Source organism: Capra hircus, chromosome 10 (genome assembly GCF_001704415.2).
Source record: "Capra hircus breed San Clemente chromosome 10, ASM170441v1, whole genome shotgun sequence".
NCBI lineage: Eukaryota > Metazoa > Chordata > Mammalia > Artiodactyla > Bovidae > Capra > Capra hircus.
In genome coordinates, this window is record NC_030817.1 from 42,420,706 (window position 1) to 42,440,619 (window position 19,914).

Genomic DNA, 19,914 nt, shown 5'->3' on the forward strand with positions numbered 1-19,914 from the left:
TGGTATATTTGAAAAGAAAAGTTATCCTACAGCTGATGGATATTCAAGTTACTGATATGCTCATTAGATCTAGCTATTTAACATATGTTAAATCATTCTTGCATTCCAGGAATAAAGCTCATTGGTCAGGCTCTATAACTCTTTTAATATACTGCTGAATTCAGTTTCCTAGTATTTTGTTGAAGGCTTTTGTATCAATATCCTAAAAGAGGATATTGATCTGTACTTTTTTTTGGTAGTATCTTTAGCTTTGGTATCATGACAATACTGGTCTCATAAAATGAGCTAGGAGTATTCCCTCCTCTTCAGTTTTTTAGAAGAGTTTGAGAAGGATTGGTGTTAATTCTTCTTTAAATATTGGCAGAATTCATCAGTGAAGTCATTTGGTCCAGGACTTTCTTTGTTGGGAGGTTTCTGATTACTGATTTAATCTCCCTACTAGTTATACATCTATTCAGATTGTCTACTTCTTCATTATTCAGTCTTGGAAAATTATATATTTCTAGGAATTTGTCCATTTTATACAGGCTATTCAATTTGTTATTATATGTTTGTTCACAATCCTCTTAATCCTTCTTTTTTCTTTGCTGATAGTAAAGTTCCTACTTTCATTTGACTTTGAGTCCTCTTACTCTTGCTGCTGCTGCTGCTAAGTTGCTTCAGTTGTGTCCGACTCTGTGCAACACTATGGACAGCAGCCCACCAGACTCCTCTGTCCACAGGATTCTCTAGGCAAGAATACTGGAGTGGGTTGCCATTTCCTTCTCTCCTACTCTTGCTAGAGGTTTGTCAATTTTATTGATCTCAAGGAATAACTTTTGATTTTATCGCTTTTCTCTACTATTTTTCAATTCTCTATTTTATTTATCTCCACTCTAATCTATTCCTTCCTTCCTTCTATTAGCTAAGGGTTCAGTTTGTCCTTCTTTTTCTAGTTCCTTACTAGGTAGATTTAGGTTGTTGATATGTTGTTTATTGATTTGTTTACAACTATAAATTTCTCTTTTAGCACTGCTTTTGTTTTTCCCTGCGAGTTTTGTATGTTCTGTTTTTGTTTTCATTTGTCTCAAGCAATTTTCTAATTTCCCCTGTGATTTATTCTTTGAGTTGTTGGTTGTTTGGGAACTCTTATACATTAACAGCAACTCACTCTAGTAATCTTGCCTGGATAATCCCATGTCTAGAGGAGCCTGGTGGGTTACAGTTCATGGTATTACAAAAGTGTCGGACATGACTGAGTGACTAAGAAATGACAATAACCAGTCTTTATTATTTCCTTTCTTCTGCATACTTCGGGTTTTCATTTCTTTGTCTAGTTTCCTACACTATAAGCTGGGGTCATGGTTTTTGAGAATGTTCCGTATTTCAAATATAGGCATCTTAATGCTATAAATTTCCAAATACTGCTTGAGGTATATCTCACAAATTTAATCTGCATTTTCATTTTCAATAAGCTCAAAATATTTTTCAATTTCCCTATTGATTTCTGGTTTGACCCACAGTTCCTGAGAAGTATGTTAGTTTCCAAATATTTGAGAATTTTCCAGATAGCTTTCTGTTATCCATTTACACTATAATTCCATTTTGGTTTAAAAACATGACTTGAATTCTTTTAATTTTATTAGAATGCTTTCCTAGCCCAGAATATAGCTGGTAAAGATTTAATATGTACATGAGAAAAATGTGTATTCTACAGTCACTAACAGGAATGCTTAATAAATATCAATTAGATGCATAAAGTTGGTTAACAAAGTGTTGCTCAAATCATCTACATCATTCTATATCATTAACTGATTTCTGTACATTCTACCAATTACTGAGACTGAGGTGCAGAAATACCTAACTATATTTATAGATTTGTCTTTCTCCTTTAAGTATTAAATTTTTAATTAAATGCTTCAAATAATTTTATTAGGTATATAAATATTTCATTGTTATGTCATAATGATGAATTGATTACTTTGTGTTTATGTTAGTCACTCAGTCATGTCCAACTCCTTGCAACCCCATGGACTGTAGCCTGCCAGGTTCCTCTGTCCATGGAATTCCCCAGGCAAGAATACTGGAATGCCCTTCTCTGGGGGATCTTCTGGACTCAGGGATTGAACCTGGGTCTCCTGCATTGCAGGCAGACTTTTTACTATCTGAGCCACCAGGGAAGCCCTCATTATACAGTTACTCTTCCCTGGTAACATTCTTTGCTTTCAGATTTACTCTGTATGATGAGTTCAAAAAAGTTGTTATCTTTGGGGGTTATATATGGCTTATCTTTGATATTTTATGGGTAGAAGTGATACACTTTCTAGGCTTCTGGATCATTTTGAGAGCCAAAGTCCCATGGACAATTTTGAAACCTTTAAGGCTGTATCATTTCTGGAATTCTTCTAGTCAAACATCATCAGGGAAACTTTTATCATTAGCCTATACATTAGCCAGGAATTTTTGGAACACTGTATTTTCACTATGAATATAATAATAAACAATAATAATGATAGGTATATCCACTGAACACTTACCATATACCCTATATACCATTTAAACAACTTCTATGTAAACAAACAACTTTAAATGCATTTTCTAACTCCCAATAAACAGATACAATAGGAAATTTTTAACGTTTTATGAAAGAAGTAACTAACTATCTAGTTACATCATTTACTAATGGTAAAACTTGTTTTGGGGGCTTCTCTGGTGGCTCACATGGTAAAGAATCTGCCTGCAGTGTGGAAGACCTGGGTTTGATCCCTGGGTTGGGAAGATCTGGAGAAGGGAATGACTATCCACTCCAGCATTCTTGCCTGCAGAAATTCCATGGACAGAGGAGTCTGGCAGGCTACAGTCCATGGGGTCACAAAGAGTTGGACCCGACTGAGTGATTAACACTTTCAAACTTGTTTCTGAAAGCCAGGTCTTAATTCGGTTGCATTGAATCCATATTACACTTATATAGTATTTCACAGTTTACTAGGGCTCTTATTTATGTTACTTTTAGGCCAAAAGAGAGTTTTTTTAAATCTGTTTTTGTTTGTTTTGAAGATGAGATTATTGAAGCTCACAGCAATTTTTTGAGTAACCCAAAGTTTCACCCTCAGTTCAATTCAGTTCGGTCACTCAGTTGTGTCCGACTCTTTGCAGCCCCATGGACTGTAGCACGCCAGGCCTCCCTGTCCATTACCAACTCCCAGAGTTTATCCAAACTCATGTCCATTGAGTCAGTGATGCCATCCAACCATCTCAACCTCTGTTGTTCCCTTCTCCTCCTGCCTTCAATCTTTCCCAGAATCAGGGTCTTTTCAAATGAGTCAGTTCTTCACATCAGGTGGCCAAAGTATTGAAATGTCACCCCAACTACTGGGAAACCAGATTTAAAATTTTAACTTCTTGGATTAAGTTCAGTTCAGCTCAGTTTGGTCACTCAGTTGTGTCTGACTCTTTGTGACCCCATGAACTGCAGCACACCAGGCTTTCCAGTGCGTCACCAATTCCCGGAGTTTACTCAAACTCAAGTCCATTGAGTAGGTGATGCCATCTAACCATCTCATCCTCTGTTGTCCCCTTCTCTTCCTGCCTTCAATCATTCCCAGCATCAAGGTCTTTTCAAATGAGTCGGTTATTTGCATCAGGTGGCTAAAGTACTGGAGTTTCAGCTGCAGTATCAGTCGTTCCAATGAATATTCAGGACTGATTTCCTTTAGGATGGACTGGTTGGATCTCCGCACAGTTCAGGGGATTCCCAAGAGTCTTCTCCAACACCACAGTTCAAAAGCATCAATTCTTTGGCGCTCACCTTTCTTTATAGTCCAACTCTCACATCCATACATGACTACTGGAAAAACCATGGCTTTAACTAGATGGACCTTTGTTGGCAAAGTAATGTCTCTGCTTTTTAATATGCTGTCTAAGTTGATCATAACTTTTCTTTCAAGGAATAAGCATCTTTTTTCATGGCTGCAGTAATCACCTGCAATGATTTTGGAGCCCCCCAAATAAAGTCTGTCACTGTTTCCTAGATTCAAGCCCAGCACTTTTTCTACCAGAGCAATCTACCACTAAGTCACAGGTAATAAAAGAAATTTGCTTTTATATTAGTTACCTAACAATTACTGAAATAAATTTCAGAGTCAACATACTGAATCATGCTACATTCTAGAGTATGATTATATATTATTTAATAGTGCTGTTGGTAATTAAATTGTACTAGTGGCTTGGGGGGAGGTTATTCTAGTTATAAAGTCAGTACTATTTATCATTTATCAGTTCAGTTCAGCTCAGTTGTGTCCAGCTCTTTGCGACCCAATGAACCACAGCACACCTATAAGATGGACCTAAAAATAGATAGAATGTATGTGTTTCGTATTCACCTGAAAATGTAGCATAGCTTGAAATATGAGCTTACCTAACAGTACAAATATTCACATACAATGCTGGTAAAAATGTATGAGCACTCACCATATTTATTTGATGTATTTAGGAACCCAAGAGGCCATGCTATTAATCTAGTTCACTGGCTTCATATATTTAACAAAAGAACCCTCTTAGAAATAAAATCATAGGTGAAATGTAATGAACAGAACAGATGAAAGAGGTGCTGTTCTGGTTAAATCATGGATATGTTGCTTCAATATGACTTGGATACCCTTTCAGTTCCCTTAGAACAGTAGCAGAACACTCACTCAGATCAATCATATAATGTTCCTCAAAACATATCAGAGATCTTAATGATATTGGAAATGTTATTAAATTGTAAGATTTAAAAATAATTACTATAATTTCAGGAAGCCAGTAGTTAGACAGAATAGTTTGCTTAAAGACAAAATGACTTCTAATTCCTTGTTATTCCACAGATACCCCTATAAATGTAGTGGGTTGTTAACATTTTTGTGTCAGATCTGTTTGTTCCAAATAATGTAGCTTGACAAAGCAGTTACTAGAAACATTGCTAGATTATGTTTCCTTCAAAAACTTGTCATATATAAACCCTAACAAATTTAAGTGGGAAAGTAATGCTTTCTCTCTGTTATCATGGAAAAATATAAATTTGGAATCCAGATCTGGAAAAAGAAATCTAAGGTAATGAAAGTCTGATTTTATGTTTCCCTACATAATTACCTTTGTGGAACTGATACACCACTTCCTATCTCTCATTCAACTCCTAATGATATCAGAAATACAGAACAGATACTCTTACCCTGAATTACATTAATTATTCTAACACATGTGAAGTGATGATGAAATGAAAGTCCCTCAGTTGTTGTCCGACTTTTTGCAACCTCATGGACTATACGGTTCATGGGATTCTCTAGGCCAGGATACTGGAGTGGGTAGCCTTTCCCTTCTCCAGGGCATCTTCTCATACCAAGGGTCAAACCAGATCTCCCACATTGCTGGCGGATTCTTTAACAGTTGAGCCACAAGGAACATTATGTTCTATTCAAATAGTTTTATGAAAAATTAATAGAACTCACTGCTTCATTGTATGAAAGAATCCATAAGCAGTTTTCTTTGGGCAATTTGAGCTGGGGAGGTGAAGAACTGAGCCTAATATCAGACTTCCCTGATGGGGCAGCACACCTTCTTAATGCTTGGACTGTGATCCCCAGCATTACTCTGCTTTTCATTCTTCTAGATCCAGAGGCCACACAGCAGCCATTGGTATTCACCACTTTCTCCAGGCTCATATTCTCTGATGTAATACTTGCATACTGCTTATTTCCATTCTCTTATTGCTTCCCAGATACCCATGTCTTTCTCTTTTTAATCCTAAGCAGAGTTTTCATCTTTCTGAATCAAGAGAGGACCCTCCGCATCTGATATATTGCATTTTCAAAGTGAAACCTCTTTCAATGTCACTGATTTGCAGTAGATTTTCTCTTTAGTGTTCATCAGTGCATTATACTATTGGGTAAAGCTACAACTTTGTTATTTACTACAGTGTTTGATTTATTTATTAATTTATTTATTATTATTTTTTAAATTTAAATTTTTATTTTTACTTTACTTTACTTTACAATACTGTATTGGTTTTGGCATACATTGACATGAATCTGCCACGGGTGTACATGAGCTCCCAAACACGAACCCCCTCCCACCTCCTACCCCACATCATCCCTCTAGATCATCCCCGTGCACCAGCCCCAAGCATCAAACATAGACTGGCATCGAACATAGACTGGCAATTCATTTCTTACATTATAGTATACATGTTTCAATGCCATTCTCCCAAATCATCCCACCCTCTCCCTCTCCCTCAGAGTCCGAAAGTCCGCTCTACACATCTGTGTCTCTTTTGCTGTCTTGCATACAGGGTCGTCATTGCCATCTTTCTAAATTCCATATATATGTGTTAGTATACTGTATTGGTGTTTTTCTTTCTGGCTTACTTCACTCTGTATAATCGGCTCCAGTTTCATCCATCTCATCAGAACTGATTCAAATGTATTCTTTTTAATAGCTGAGTAATACTCCATTGTGTATATGTACCACAGCTTTCTTATCCATTCATCTGCTGATGGACATCTAGGTTGTTTCCAGGTCCTGGCTATTATAAACAGTGCTGCGATGAACATTGGGGTACATGTGTCTCTTTCTATTCTTGTTTCCTTGGTGTGTATGCCCAGCAGTGGGATTGCTGGGTCATAAGGCAGTTCTATTTCCAGGTTTTTAAGGAATGTCCACACTGTTCTCCATAGTGGCTGTACTAGTTTGCATTCCCACCAACAATGTAAGAGGGTTCCCTTTTCTCCACACCCTCTCCAGCATTTATTGCTTGTAGACTTTTGGATCGCAGCCATTCTGACTGGTGTGAAATGGTACCTCATTGTGGTATTGATTTGCATTTCTCTGATAATGAGTGATGTTGAGCATCTTTTCATGTGTTTGTTAGCCATCCATATGTCTTCTTTGGAGAAATGTCTGCTTAGTTCTTTGGCCCATTTTTTGATTGGGTCATTTATTTTTCTGGAATTGAGCTGCATGAGTTGCTTGTATATTTTTGAGATTAGTTGTTTGTCAGTTGCTTCATTTGCTATTATTTTCTCCCATTCAGAAGGCTGTCTTTTCACCTTGCTTATAGTTTCCTTTGTTGTGCAGAAGCTTTTAATTTTAATTAGATCCCATTTGTTTATTTTTGCTTTTATTTCTAGTATTATGGGAGGTAGATCATAAAGGATCCTGCTGTGATTTATGTCGGAGAGTGCATTCACCATTGCAACGAAAAGAATAAAATACTTAGGAATATATCTACCTAAAGAAACTAAAGACCTATATTTAGAAAACTATAAAACACTGATGAAAGAAATCAAAGAGGACACTAATAGATGGAGAAATATACCATGTTCATGGATTGGAAGAAGCAATATAGTGACCATGAGTATACTACCCAAAGCAATCTACAGAGTCAATGCAATCCCTATCAAGCTACCAGCAGTATTTTTCACAGAGCTAGAACAAATAATTTCAAGATTTGTATGGAAATACAAAAAACCTCGAATAGCCAAAGCAATCTTGAGAAAGAAGAATGGAACTGGAGGAATCAACCTGCCTGACTTCAGGCTCTACTACAAAGCCACAGTCATCAAGACAGTATGGTACTGGCACAAAGACAGAAATATAGATCAATGGAACAAAATAGAAAGCCCAGAGATAAATCCACACATGTATGGACACCTTATCTTTGACAAAGGAGGCAAGAATATACAACGGAGTAAAGACAATCTCTTTAACAAGTGGTCCTGGGAAAACTGGTCAACCACTTGTAAAAGAATGAAACTAGAACACTTTCTAACACCACACACAAAAATAAACTCAAAATGGGTTAAAGATCTAAACGTGAGACCAGAAACTATAAAACTCCTAAAGGAGAACATAGGCAAAATACAGTGTTTGATTTAATTAATCTTTTTCTGACTAATATAGACTCTGGATCTTTGAAATCCACATTAAGGTTTTAACTCCTCTAAAAGAACTCTAGATTTCAAACATGACTTCTAATATATGCAGAACACTAAAAAAACAAGCTTTGTGATAGGATCAGAAGAACATTAAAAAAATACCAGTGTTACCGCTAATGAAAAATTATGCTGCAAATCAACTTTTTAAAAGAAGTTTTAAAAAAACATTTTACCTTAAATTTATGGAGAAACCACCACCAAAAGCAATCATGCAAAAGAGCAATAGAGGCTTCTGAGAGAAAATGAGTCCTCCAGATTTTAAAAACTTTTCCCTATGGAAAAAAGATATATATGATCAAATTAATATGTATCATAAGACACGTTAATATAAATAGGCTTTATAAAGAGTATGTATTTAAGAATTATAGACTACCACTGCTCAATAGAAATTTAATGTGAGCCATACATATATTAAGTTTTCTAGTAGACATTTTTTTTTAATTTTTTTTATTTTTTAAATTTTAAAATCTTTAATTCTTACATGCGTTCCCAAACATGAACCCCCCTCCCACCTCCCTGCCCACAACATCTCTCTGGGTCATCCCCATGCACCAGCCCCAAGCACGCTGCACCCTACGTCAGACATGGACTGGCGATTCAATTCTTACATGACAGTATACATGTTAGAATTCCCATTCTCCCAAATCATCCCACCCTCTCCCTCTCCCTCTGAGTCCAAAAGTCCGTTATACACATCTGTGTCTTTTTTCCTGTCTTGCATACAGGGTCGTCATTGCCATCTTCCTAAATTCCATATATATGTGTTAGTATACTGTATTGGTGTTTTTCTTTCTGGCGTTTTTCTTTCTGGCTTACTTCACTCTGTATAGTCGGCTCCAGTTTCATCCATCTCATCAGAACTGATTCAAATGAATTCTTTTTAACGGCTGAGTAATACTCCATTGTGTATATATACCACAGCTTTCTTATCCATTCATCTGCTCATGGACATCTAGGTTGTTTCCATGTCCTGGCTATTAGAAACAGTGCTGCGATGAACATTGGGGTACATGTGTCTCTTTCAATTCTGGTTTCCTCAGTGTGTATGCCCAGCAGTGGGATTGCTGGGTCATAAGGTAGTTCTATTTGCAATTTTTTAAGGAATCTCCACACTGTTCTCCATAGTGGCTGTACTAGTTTGCATTCCCACCAACAGTGTAGGAGGGTTCCCTTTTCTCCACACCCTCTCCAGCATTTATTGCTTGCAGATTTTTGGATCGCAGCCATTCTGACTGGTGTGAAGTGGTACCTCATTGTGGTTTTGATTTGCATTTCTCTAATAATGAGTGATGTTGAGCATCTTTTCATGTGTTTGTTAGCCATCTGTATGTCTTCTTTGGAGAAACAAAAGAGACCATAGCAAAAATCAACAAAGCCAAAAGCTGGTTCTTTGAAAGGATAAATAAAATTGACAAACCATTAGCCAGACTCATCAAGAAGCAAAGAGAGAAAAATCAAATCAATAAAATTAGAAATGAAAATGGAGAGATCACAACAGACAACACAGAAATACAAAGGATCATAAGAGACTACTATCAGCAGTTGTATGCCAATAAAATGGACAATGTGGAAGAAATGGACAAATTCTTAGAAAAGCACAATTTTCCAAAACTGAACCAGGAAGAAATAGAAAATCTTAACAGACCCATCACAAGCACGGAAATTGAAACTGTAATCAGAAATCTTCCAGCAAACAAAAGCCCAGGTCCAGACGGCTTCACAGCTGAATTCTACCAAAAATTTCGAGAAGAGCTAACACCTATCCTCCTCAAACTCTTCCAGAAAATTGCAGAGGAAGGTAAACTTCCAAACTCATTCTATGAGGCCACCATCACCCTAATACCAAAACCTGACAAAGATGTCACAAAAAAGGAAAACTACAGGCCAATATCACTGATGAACATAGATGCAAAAATCCTCAACAAAATTCTAGCAATCAGAATCCAACAACACATTAAAAAGATCATACACCATGACCAAGTGGGCTTTATCCCAGGGATGCAAGGATTCTTCAATATCCGCAAATCAATCAATGTAATTCACCACATTAACAAATTGAAAAATAAAAACCATATGATTATCTCAATAGATGCAGAGAAGGCCTTTGACAAAATTCAACACCCATTTATGATAAAAACTCTCCAGAAAGCAGGAATAGAAGGAACATACCTCAACATAATAAAAGCTATATATGACAAACCCACAGCAAACATTATCCTCAATGGTGAAAAATTGAAAGCATTTCCCCTAAAGTCAGGAACAAGACAAGGGTGTCCACTTTCACCGACTACTATTCAATATAGTTCTGGAAGTTTTGGCCACAGCAATCAGAGCAGAAAAAGAAATAAAAGGAATCCAAATTGGAAAAGAAGAAGTCAAACTCTCACTGTTTGCAGATGACATGATCCTCTACATGGAAAACCCTAAAGACTCCACCAGAAAATTACTAGAGCTCATCAATGAATATAGTAAAGTTGCAGGATATAAAATCAACACACAGAAATCCCTTGCATTCCTATACACGAATAATGAGAAAGTAGAAAAAGAAATTAAGGAAACAATTCCATTCACCATTGCAACGAAAAGAATAAAATACTTAGGAATATATCTACCTAAAGAAACTAAAGACCTATATATAGAAAACTATAAAACACTGATGAAAGAAATCAAAGAGGACACTAATAGATGGAGAAATATACCATGTTCATGGATCGGAAGAATTAATATAGTGAAAATGAGTATACTACCCAAAGCAATTTACAAATTCAATGCAATCCCTGATCAAGCTACCAGCCACATTTTTCACAGAACTAGAACAAATAATTTCAAGATTTGTATGGAAATACAAAAAACCTCGAATAGCCAAAGCAATCTTGAGAAAGAAGAATGGAACTGGAGGAATCAGCTTGCCTGACTTCAGGCTCTACTACAAAGCCACAGTCATCAAGACAGTATGGTACTGGCACAAAGACAGACATATAGATCAATGGAACAAAATAGAAAGCCCAGAGATAAATCCACACACATATGGACACCTTATCTTTGACAAAGGAGGCAAGAATATACAATGGAGTAAAGACAATCTCTTTAACAAGTGGTGCTGGGAAAACTGGTCAACCACTTGTAAAAGAATGAAACTAGATCATTTTCTAACACCGTACACAAAAATAAACTCAAAATGGATTAAAGATCTAAATGTAAGATCAGAAACTATAAAACTCCTAGAGGAGAACATAGGCAAAACACTCTCAGACATAAATCACAGCAGGATCCTCTATGATCCACCTCCCAGAATTCTGGAAATAAAAGCAAAAATAAACAAATAGGATCTAATTAAAATTAAAAGCTTCTGCAAAACAAAGGAAAATATAAGCAAGGTGAAAAGACAGCCTTCTGAATGGGAGAAAATAATAGCAAATGAAGCAACTGACAAACAACTAATCTCAAAAATATACAAGCAACTTCTGCAGCTCAATTCCAGAAAAATAAACGACCCAATCAAAAAATGGGCCAAAGATCTAGTAGACATTTTAACAAAGTACAAAGGTGACGTTTTAGTGACATTTAACCAAATATATTTAAAATATTAAATATGTATGATAATAAATGTTATAAAAATATTAATGAAATATTTTACATTCCTTTGGGTACTAGGTCCTTGAGATAGAGTATATATTTTATATTTACAGCATATCTCAACTTGAACACTGTATTTTCTTCAAAAATACTAGATCATAATTAGGTTTTATAAAATACATGGTTATTATTTTTTAACTCTAATTTAAAGTTGTTCAATAATTGAATCAAGTCATTTAAAAATTTATATATAATTAAAGTAAATAAGTTTTAAAATTCAGTTAATCACAGGCATAGAAAATAAACTTAAGGTTATCAAAAGGGAAAGTAGTGGAGAGGGATAAATCATAAGTTTGGGATTAACAGATACACACTACTATATATAAAATAGATAAGTAAGAAGGTCTCACTGTATAGCATAGGAAACTATATTCAATACCTTGTAATAATAACCTATAGTGGAAATACCTTGTAATAACCTATAATGGAAAAAAACCTTAAAAAGTGTATATGTATACTATAAAGTGTATATGTATACTATATATTATATATGTATACTATATACTATATTATATATAGTATAACTGAATCATGTTGCTGTACCCCAGAAACCGACACAACACTGTTAAACTATTTTTCAATAAAAAAATTCAGCTGAGTTACAATAGGCATATTTCATATGTTCAATAATCACATTTGGTTAGCAGTCATTGAAATGGCAGTGTAGGCTAGACCAGGACTAGCAAAAATCCAGGACACATGCTAGAGTTTTCCTTTTATGATAAAGACAGATATCAACAATCATGGGATTCTAACCCAATGGTCCCCATCATAAGTCTGCTGCTGCTGCTAAGTCACTTCAGTCGTGTCCGACTCTGTGCGACCCCATAGACGGCAGCCCACCAGGCTCCCCCGTCCCTGGGATTCTCCAGGCAAGAACACTGGAGTGGGTTGCCATTTCCTTCTCCAGTGCATCAAAGTGAAAAGTGAAAGTGAAGTCGCTCAGTCATGTCCAACCCTCAGTGACCCCATGAACTACACCCTTCCAGGCTCCTCCACCCATGGGATTTTCCAGGCAAGGGTACTGGAGTGGGGTGTCAGAGCCTAACTAAACATAGTATTCTTTCTTAGCAATTCATCAAAACGGGCACATGAAGTTAACTTACCGTGACTATTAGAGACTATGTCTTGGTTTAAAAAAGTACATTCAGTGGATCATTTTACCTTATTCACTAAAAGTTTTTATTTTTATTTTTTATTTTTTTTGCTGAGAATTTTATTTTATTTTATTTATATTTTTTTAGGGGTTCCTTTTCTGTTGGTCGCAAGTTTCCTTTTTTTTTTTAAATTTTATTTTTTTTTTTAATTTTAAAATCTTTAACTCTTACATGCGTTCCCAAACATGAACCCCCCTCCCACCTCCCTCCCCATAACATCTAATGCCAGATTCAGTACAGTTCAAGATTTCTTTCAATGAAATCCACAGGTAGGAACTTCTTCCTCAAGTACAAGTCTACAAAAAGGATATTGTACAACTTTTTATGTGTACTCAGTCAGTTCAGTCTTGTCCGACTCTGTGACCCAACAGACTATAGCTGGCCAGGCTTCTCTGTCCATGGGATTTCCCAGGCAAGAAGACTGGAGTGGGTTGCCATGTCCTTCTCCAGGGGATCTTCCTCATCAAGGGATTGAACTTGCATCTCCTGTATTGGTAGGAGGTTTCTTTACCCCTGAGTCAGCAGGGAAACCTGCAAAATTTTATACCAAGGAGATTTTTTATCAGGCATTCTGTAGGGGCACTTCTTTTTCAGAGGCCACTTTATAGAGTACATTGGTAAGAGCTTCAACTTATTTAGTACTCAATTACAAAAAACATAAATAAAAAAGTAGAAAGTTAAAATACAAGAGAAAAATCTGAATTTTTTTGAAATACTTTCCAAATTTCAAGAGGCATGTTTTTTAGTGTAAACTAATTACATGATTGCTTCTGTTCTAAGCTTTGGTTATGCTTAGTGACACTAACTTTCAGGAAAATTCCAAATTCTTTAAATTATTATCAGTATTTAGTCAAAACAACAAAAAATAGAAATCAGCCAAAAAAATTCAAACCCAGCTTAAAAAGTTAAATGGTACTTTCTTCCATTAACCTTTACCTTTTGTGACACTTTGATTCATATAAATGTAAACATACCTTGAAGCCTATACATTATCTGACTTGGAACTTTTTCTCCTATTACTGATTCTTTTAATAGGTTGGATAAAACTACTTCTAATGTCCTCTAAGACATTTTGTGTATATCTGTATGTTTCTGGCTCAGCTTTCTCATAATATAGGCCTCTTTTTTCACCCAATTCAATAAAATTTTTACTGAGCATCATCTGTAGTCAAGGTTCTGTTCTGGGTGGTACAGGGGATAATTTACATTTTATCAAGAAACTTAATCTATGACTGTATGTGCAAGAATGTTATTTGGACCGGGTAACGTGAATCCAGCCAATTTCATGGACTGCCTCGCTTTCAAGCATGTAACTGTAACCCTTTAATGTTCTCTTTCCAAGCTTTAGATTCATAAAGTTCAGACTCTTGGGAAGTTACAATAAGCATTTCTATGAAATAACATTCCTTCTGATATTATTTTCCTACACTTATTTTTTCTTCACTTTAATTTCATCATCTATTTGAATGCCATTGCATTGCACATATGTAGCAGGCCAACTGCCTTCTCATACTGTTCATAGGGTTTTCACACCAAGAATACTGGTGGGGTTTCTCATTACCTCCTCCAGGGGACAATGTTCTCTCAGAACCTTTGACTGTGTGGCTTACAAAAAAACTATGGAAAATTCTTAAAGAGGGGGATACCAGACCATCTTACCTGTCTCCTGAAAGACCTGTATGCAACTCAAGAAGCAACAGCTAGATCCGCACATGGAACCACTCACTGGTTCAAACTTGGGAAAGGAGTACAAGGCTGTATATTGTCACCCTGTTTAACTTATATGCAGGTACATCATGCAAAATGCCAGGCTGGATGAATCACAAGCTGGAATCGAGACTGCCAGAAGATATCAAGAACCTGAGATATGCAGATGGTACCACTCTAATGGCAGAAAGTAAAGAGGAACTAAAGAGCCTCTTGATGGGGTGAAAGACGAGAGTGGAAAAGCTGGTTTAAAAGTCAACATTCAAAAAACTAAGATCATGGGATCCGGTCCCATCACTTCATGACAAATAGAAGGGGAAAAAATGGAAGCAGTGACAGATTTTCTTGGGGTCCAAAAATCACTTCAGACAGTGACTGCAGCCATGAAATTAAAAGACACTTGCTCTTTGGAAGAAAAGCTATGACAAACATAACAATATTAAAAAGCAAAGACATAACTTTGCTTACAAAGGTCCATATATAGTCAGAGCTATCGTTTTTCCAGTAGTCACATACAGATGTGAGAGTTGGACTATAAAGAAGGCTGAGTGCTAAAGAATTGATGCTTTCAAATTGTGGAGATGGAAAATATTCTTGAGGGTCCTTTGGACAACAAGGAGATCAAAATAGTCAATCCTAAAGGAAATCAACTCTGAATGCTCATTAGAAGGACTGTTGCTGAACACTTTGGCCACCTGATGCAAAGAGCCAACTCACTGGAAAAGACTCATGTTGGGAAAGGTGGAAGGCAAAAGGAGAATGGAGTGTCAGAGGATGAGATGGTTAGGTAGCATCAACTCGAAGGACATGCATTTGAGCAAACTTTAGGAGACAGTGCAGGACAGGGAAGCTTGGCATGCTGCAGTCCATGGGGTTGCAAAGAGCTGAGGTCACAGCAATTGAACGATGACAACAGGCCCATTAAAATTCTTTTTTCAAATCAAGTAGGTGTATTAATAAATAGAACACTGGTTATCTATGTTTAGATATACCATTGCTTGTTGTTATTGATAATTGCTAAGTCATGTCCGGCTCTTTGTTACCCCATGGACTGTAGCCTGCTAGGCTTCTCTGTCCTTGGCATTCTCCAGGCAAGAATACTGGAGTGGGTTGCCACTTCCTACTCCAGGGGATCTTCCCAACTCAGGGATCATACCCGCATCTCCTGCATTGGCAGCTGGATTCTTCACCACTGAACCACCAGGGAAGCCCACTGTTGGTACATAAACTCAAAATATCCTAAACCTAGCTGCTTGTCATATCCTGTGCACTTCTTACCCCAAACCCCTATCTGCTTACACTCCTCCCTTTCCCACTTCTTTAAAAAATGCTGGCATCCTCCAAGTATACAAAATACTCCTCACAGCTGTACTTCTAAGTCTTGTTTATGTGACTGACTTGTGATCTATGTTAGATGTACATGCATCCATGGTTAAAATATAGTCCCATTTTAGAATACAAAATGCTAAAATTAAAGATTATAGAATGTCTAGAACATTCCTAAGATTATTTTAACAATAATTTATATTAATTTCTTTATAATAAAACCTTTTCCCTGAGGAAACTTTGGAAAATAGTCAGACAAAGTAACAAAAATGCTCATGATCCAGGCATAATCATACCACCTATAGTTTTTCTTGGGCATACACACCGAGGAAACCAGAATTGAAAGAGACACATGTACCCCAATGTTCATCGCAGCACTGTTTATAATAGCCAGGACATGGAAACAACCTAGATGTCCATCAGCAGATGAATGGATAAGAAAGCTGTGGTACATATACACAATGGAGTATTACTCAGCCGTTAAAAAGAATTCATTTGAATCAGTTCTGCTGAGATGGATGAAACTGGAGCCGATTATACAGAGTGAAGTAAGCCAGAAAGAAAAACACCAATACAGTATACTAACACATATATATGGAATTTAGGAAGATGGCAATGACGACCCTGTATGCAAGACAGGAAAAAAGACACAGATGTGTATAACGGATTTTTGGACTCAGAGGGAGAGGGAGAGGGTGGGATGATTTGGGAGAATGGCATTCTAACATGTATACTATCATGTAAGAATTGAATCGCCAGTCTATGTCTGACGCAGGATACAGCATGCTTGGGGCTGGTGCATGGGGATGACCCACAGAGATGTTATGGGGAGGGAGGTGGGAGGGGGGTTCATGTTTGGGAACGCATGTAAGAATTAAAGATTTTAAAATAAAAAAAATAAAAAAAGATAAAAAAAGATAAAGTTTTAAAGAGGAGTTTTTATGAGAAATATTTTTAATGAGTTTTGTTTTTGGAATACCATTACAGTTTTCCATAATTAATCATAGTGAATGTAAAAAATTATCTCCAAATAAAACTACTTTCTGGGGAAATGAAAAAAAAATGAAATCAGGTAATTGTATCATGAGGGAAAACTAAGCCTTCCCTCTCATCAATATCCCATAAAATATAAAAGAGAATTGAGAAGCATCTGTATTAGCATAGAAAATAAGAAAAGGTGTCATTACTAAATCATTTTAGGTGGAGTTTTCAATGGAGTTCTGTGGTTCCCTAATGGAGGGGCAAACAGGAGGCCCAAATCAGGTTAATCAGATTATTTCTTGGAATATTTTTTCTTGAGGATGAAACACTAAAATGATACACTCTCATCTTGAAGAGTGAGGAATGGGCAGAAAATAATGGCTGACACTGATTTATCCAAGTTTAATGGTTGACTGTGCTCCTTCGGATTATCTATAGGGGACTATAGTAGGAGAGAAGATTGATTTTGTGTTGAGAAATAAAGAGCCACAGGAAGGCTAGTGGTGAGGGACAGGAAGAGGGTCTGTGTACATGCATGCTAAGTCACTTCAGTTGTGTCCAACTCTTTGTGACCCCATGGACTGTAGCCAGCCAGGATCCTCTATCCATAGGATTCTCCAGGCAAAAATACTGGAGTAGGTTGCTGTGCCCACCTTCAGGGTATCTTCCCAACCCAGGAATTGAACCCCAAGTCTCTTACCTCTCCTGCATTGGAAGGTGGGTTCTTTACCACAGGCACTTCTGGGAAGCTCCAAGAGGAGGGACTACTAAGAGCCAAGTCCATCTCAGAGTCTGCCTGGAGGTACGAGGAGCATTGTCCAAGTCCCCAGGATACAGAAACCTTTTTAGTTGATCACTTAATATTTAAGTGAGAGGGAAATCAATACCAAAAACCACTCAAACCTCACCCTATGCCTGGCATTCAACGGCCAATGATCTATTTACCTTCCTGTGGGCAGTTCTTCACTAAACTAGCTATTGATAGTTCTGTAGAGATATTTCTTAAAAATTCCTCAGAAACTTGAAGGTTCAAAAGGTGCGGCTGTGGGGAAGGGTTCTCCTAAATTATCTTGACATCAAAATGAGCTAGCTAACATATCCTGAGCTGATAGAGTGGGAAGAGGGGGAAACACCTGTTATAGTCATGTGCCAAATCAATGGACACTAGCAACCTCAGACTCCTGAGGCAGTAACAGAGAATCAAATATATTCTCTTTTGGTTATCAAGGTGTTAAAAATATCAATGATCTTTCCTGCTAGACTTCATGCCTGAAAGAATTAAATCTTGCTTAATACCTAATCTGTCATAGTTTTAAATAAAGGCCTAATTCATTAAATCATATTCTCAAAATTTATCATATAATAGAAATAAAATAATATTTACATACATCAAAGTTATGGGCCTTTAAAATAAAAAGATAAATTCGTTCAGCATTCAGATGTCTAGGCAGCTGAGTAAGTTCATCTGTTCTGAATCCTGGGAAGTCACAACCCTAGAAAGAAGAAAAATCACAGAACAGGAATTACTTAATTCTTTTCATATAACTACAGAAGACAGGTAAAAATTCTACTAGCATTCATTAGCAATTATATTACAAACTTTTACTAAAAATAAGTAAATATATTTTATCCCATCTAAGAAAAATCTTCATATTAACTGTTTCTATGATATTAAGAGCCCTGGCTTATTCATATGTCAAAAATTTAAATGTAAAAGCAATTATTTCAGAACTAATTTTAACTTAAATTACAACAAATTTTAGACAGGCTATATATAAAGAAATTGATGAGTCAGAAAAAGATATCTTCTGTATTTTTTCCAACTCTTTCTCCTGGGGCCATTATCTATATTTATTGCTATATTACTTTAAACATTCTTTTAGTTCCATGTGATATTTTTGATATATAATCTCATAAAACAAATTTTAAATACCTCTATATCCTTCTTTGTCTCCATTTCATCTGAAAGCTGGAAAAAATATAAAATAAAATCTTAAAATTCTAAATTTAAGAATTTTTAGACTTTGTAACTCTACTGTGTGTGTGTGTGTGTATGTGTGCGTGTGTGTGTGTCTTACTGAGACAGAGAATGCTATTGCTATATAAGATGCTGAGAATACAAAAATATTCCTTGCCTCAAGTTAGTCTCAGGGTAAGAAGGGAGTCAGCTACATATACAAAACACAACGACATAAGAGCTATAACAGAAATATATACCAACTACTTATTGCAGTTTGATTTTTCTGGGAAACAGACTGTGAGGTAGAACACCAATTTAGTGTTCAGAATGTTTATGGGGATTGATTATCTACGGAAGGCAAGAGGAGACGGAAGATGGAAAAGTCAGCTATGAGGCAAGTCAGTCAGCCCTGACCCTGAGAAGAACTCTAAAACTGAAAGGACCCATAGCAGTTGTCCTGAACTGGGTTGAAACAGTCAGGTCTTTCTGTTTCCAACTTGTGAGTGTGAGTCCTGGGCGGTAGTGTGAGTCAGTGACTCCTAGATGCTAGTTTCCTTGGGAGAGGAGGTTTTGCCTGTGAGAACAGTCCCTGAAGGAGCTGACAGCTGAAGGATATCCACTAACAACACTTTTAGCGGCTGGGGCAACAGCTCCTTCCTTGAAGGGGAATCTGGGTGGCACATCTTCATGTCCATGACACCATTCTACACAGAGAACAGGAACCCTTCTGTTTAGATTAGTTTGGGTGTTCTAGACATGCTAATATATTGCTTATTAACTACCTTGCAGGCAAGTTTATACACATTACACACATACATATATAATTTAAGAGATGACATAGGAAACCAATTAGAAAGGATGATTATATACTGCCATATAAAAGAGGATCATGTTATTGCCATTTAAAGTACTGGTAAAAGGATAAAAAAGAGAAGGAAAGTGAGATCAGTTATAAGAAATAAAGCTGTATGCTTGAGAGCTATAGACATAATTGGTCAATAAAGATGGGATTTTAAAAGATATTAATCTTGAAGTCCTGGTTTTAGTCTCCAGAAAACAAAGAAACACTGAAAGTTTTCAAAGAGCAGAGTAATAGTAACACAAAACTAGTTTTTGATAATACAATCTGGGAAATATACCACAAAAATATGAATAATAAATTTTAAAATCCTGACAAAATCCAATAAGATATATTTAA

At 36.4% G+C, this 19,914-nt stretch overlaps 1 protein-coding gene across 1 annotated transcript in view; it reads right to left on the reverse strand.

Annotated features, from left to right (window-relative positions):
- FAM227B (family with sequence similarity 227 member B) overlaps window positions 1-19,914 on the reverse strand; it is a 228,409-nt gene that overhangs the window by 188,763 nt on the left and 19,732 nt on the right. Inside the window, exons 6-8 of the mRNA XM_005685798.3 lie at window positions 18,690-18,725; window positions 18,145-18,249; window positions 8,123-8,221 (exon numbers count right to left, since the gene is read on the reverse strand). Of these exons, the coding sequence (XP_005685855.1) occupies window positions 8,123-8,221; window positions 18,145-18,249; window positions 18,690-18,725 (240 nt within the window). The remainder of the gene's footprint in view (window positions 1-8,122; window positions 8,222-18,144; window positions 18,250-18,689; window positions 18,726-19,914) is intronic.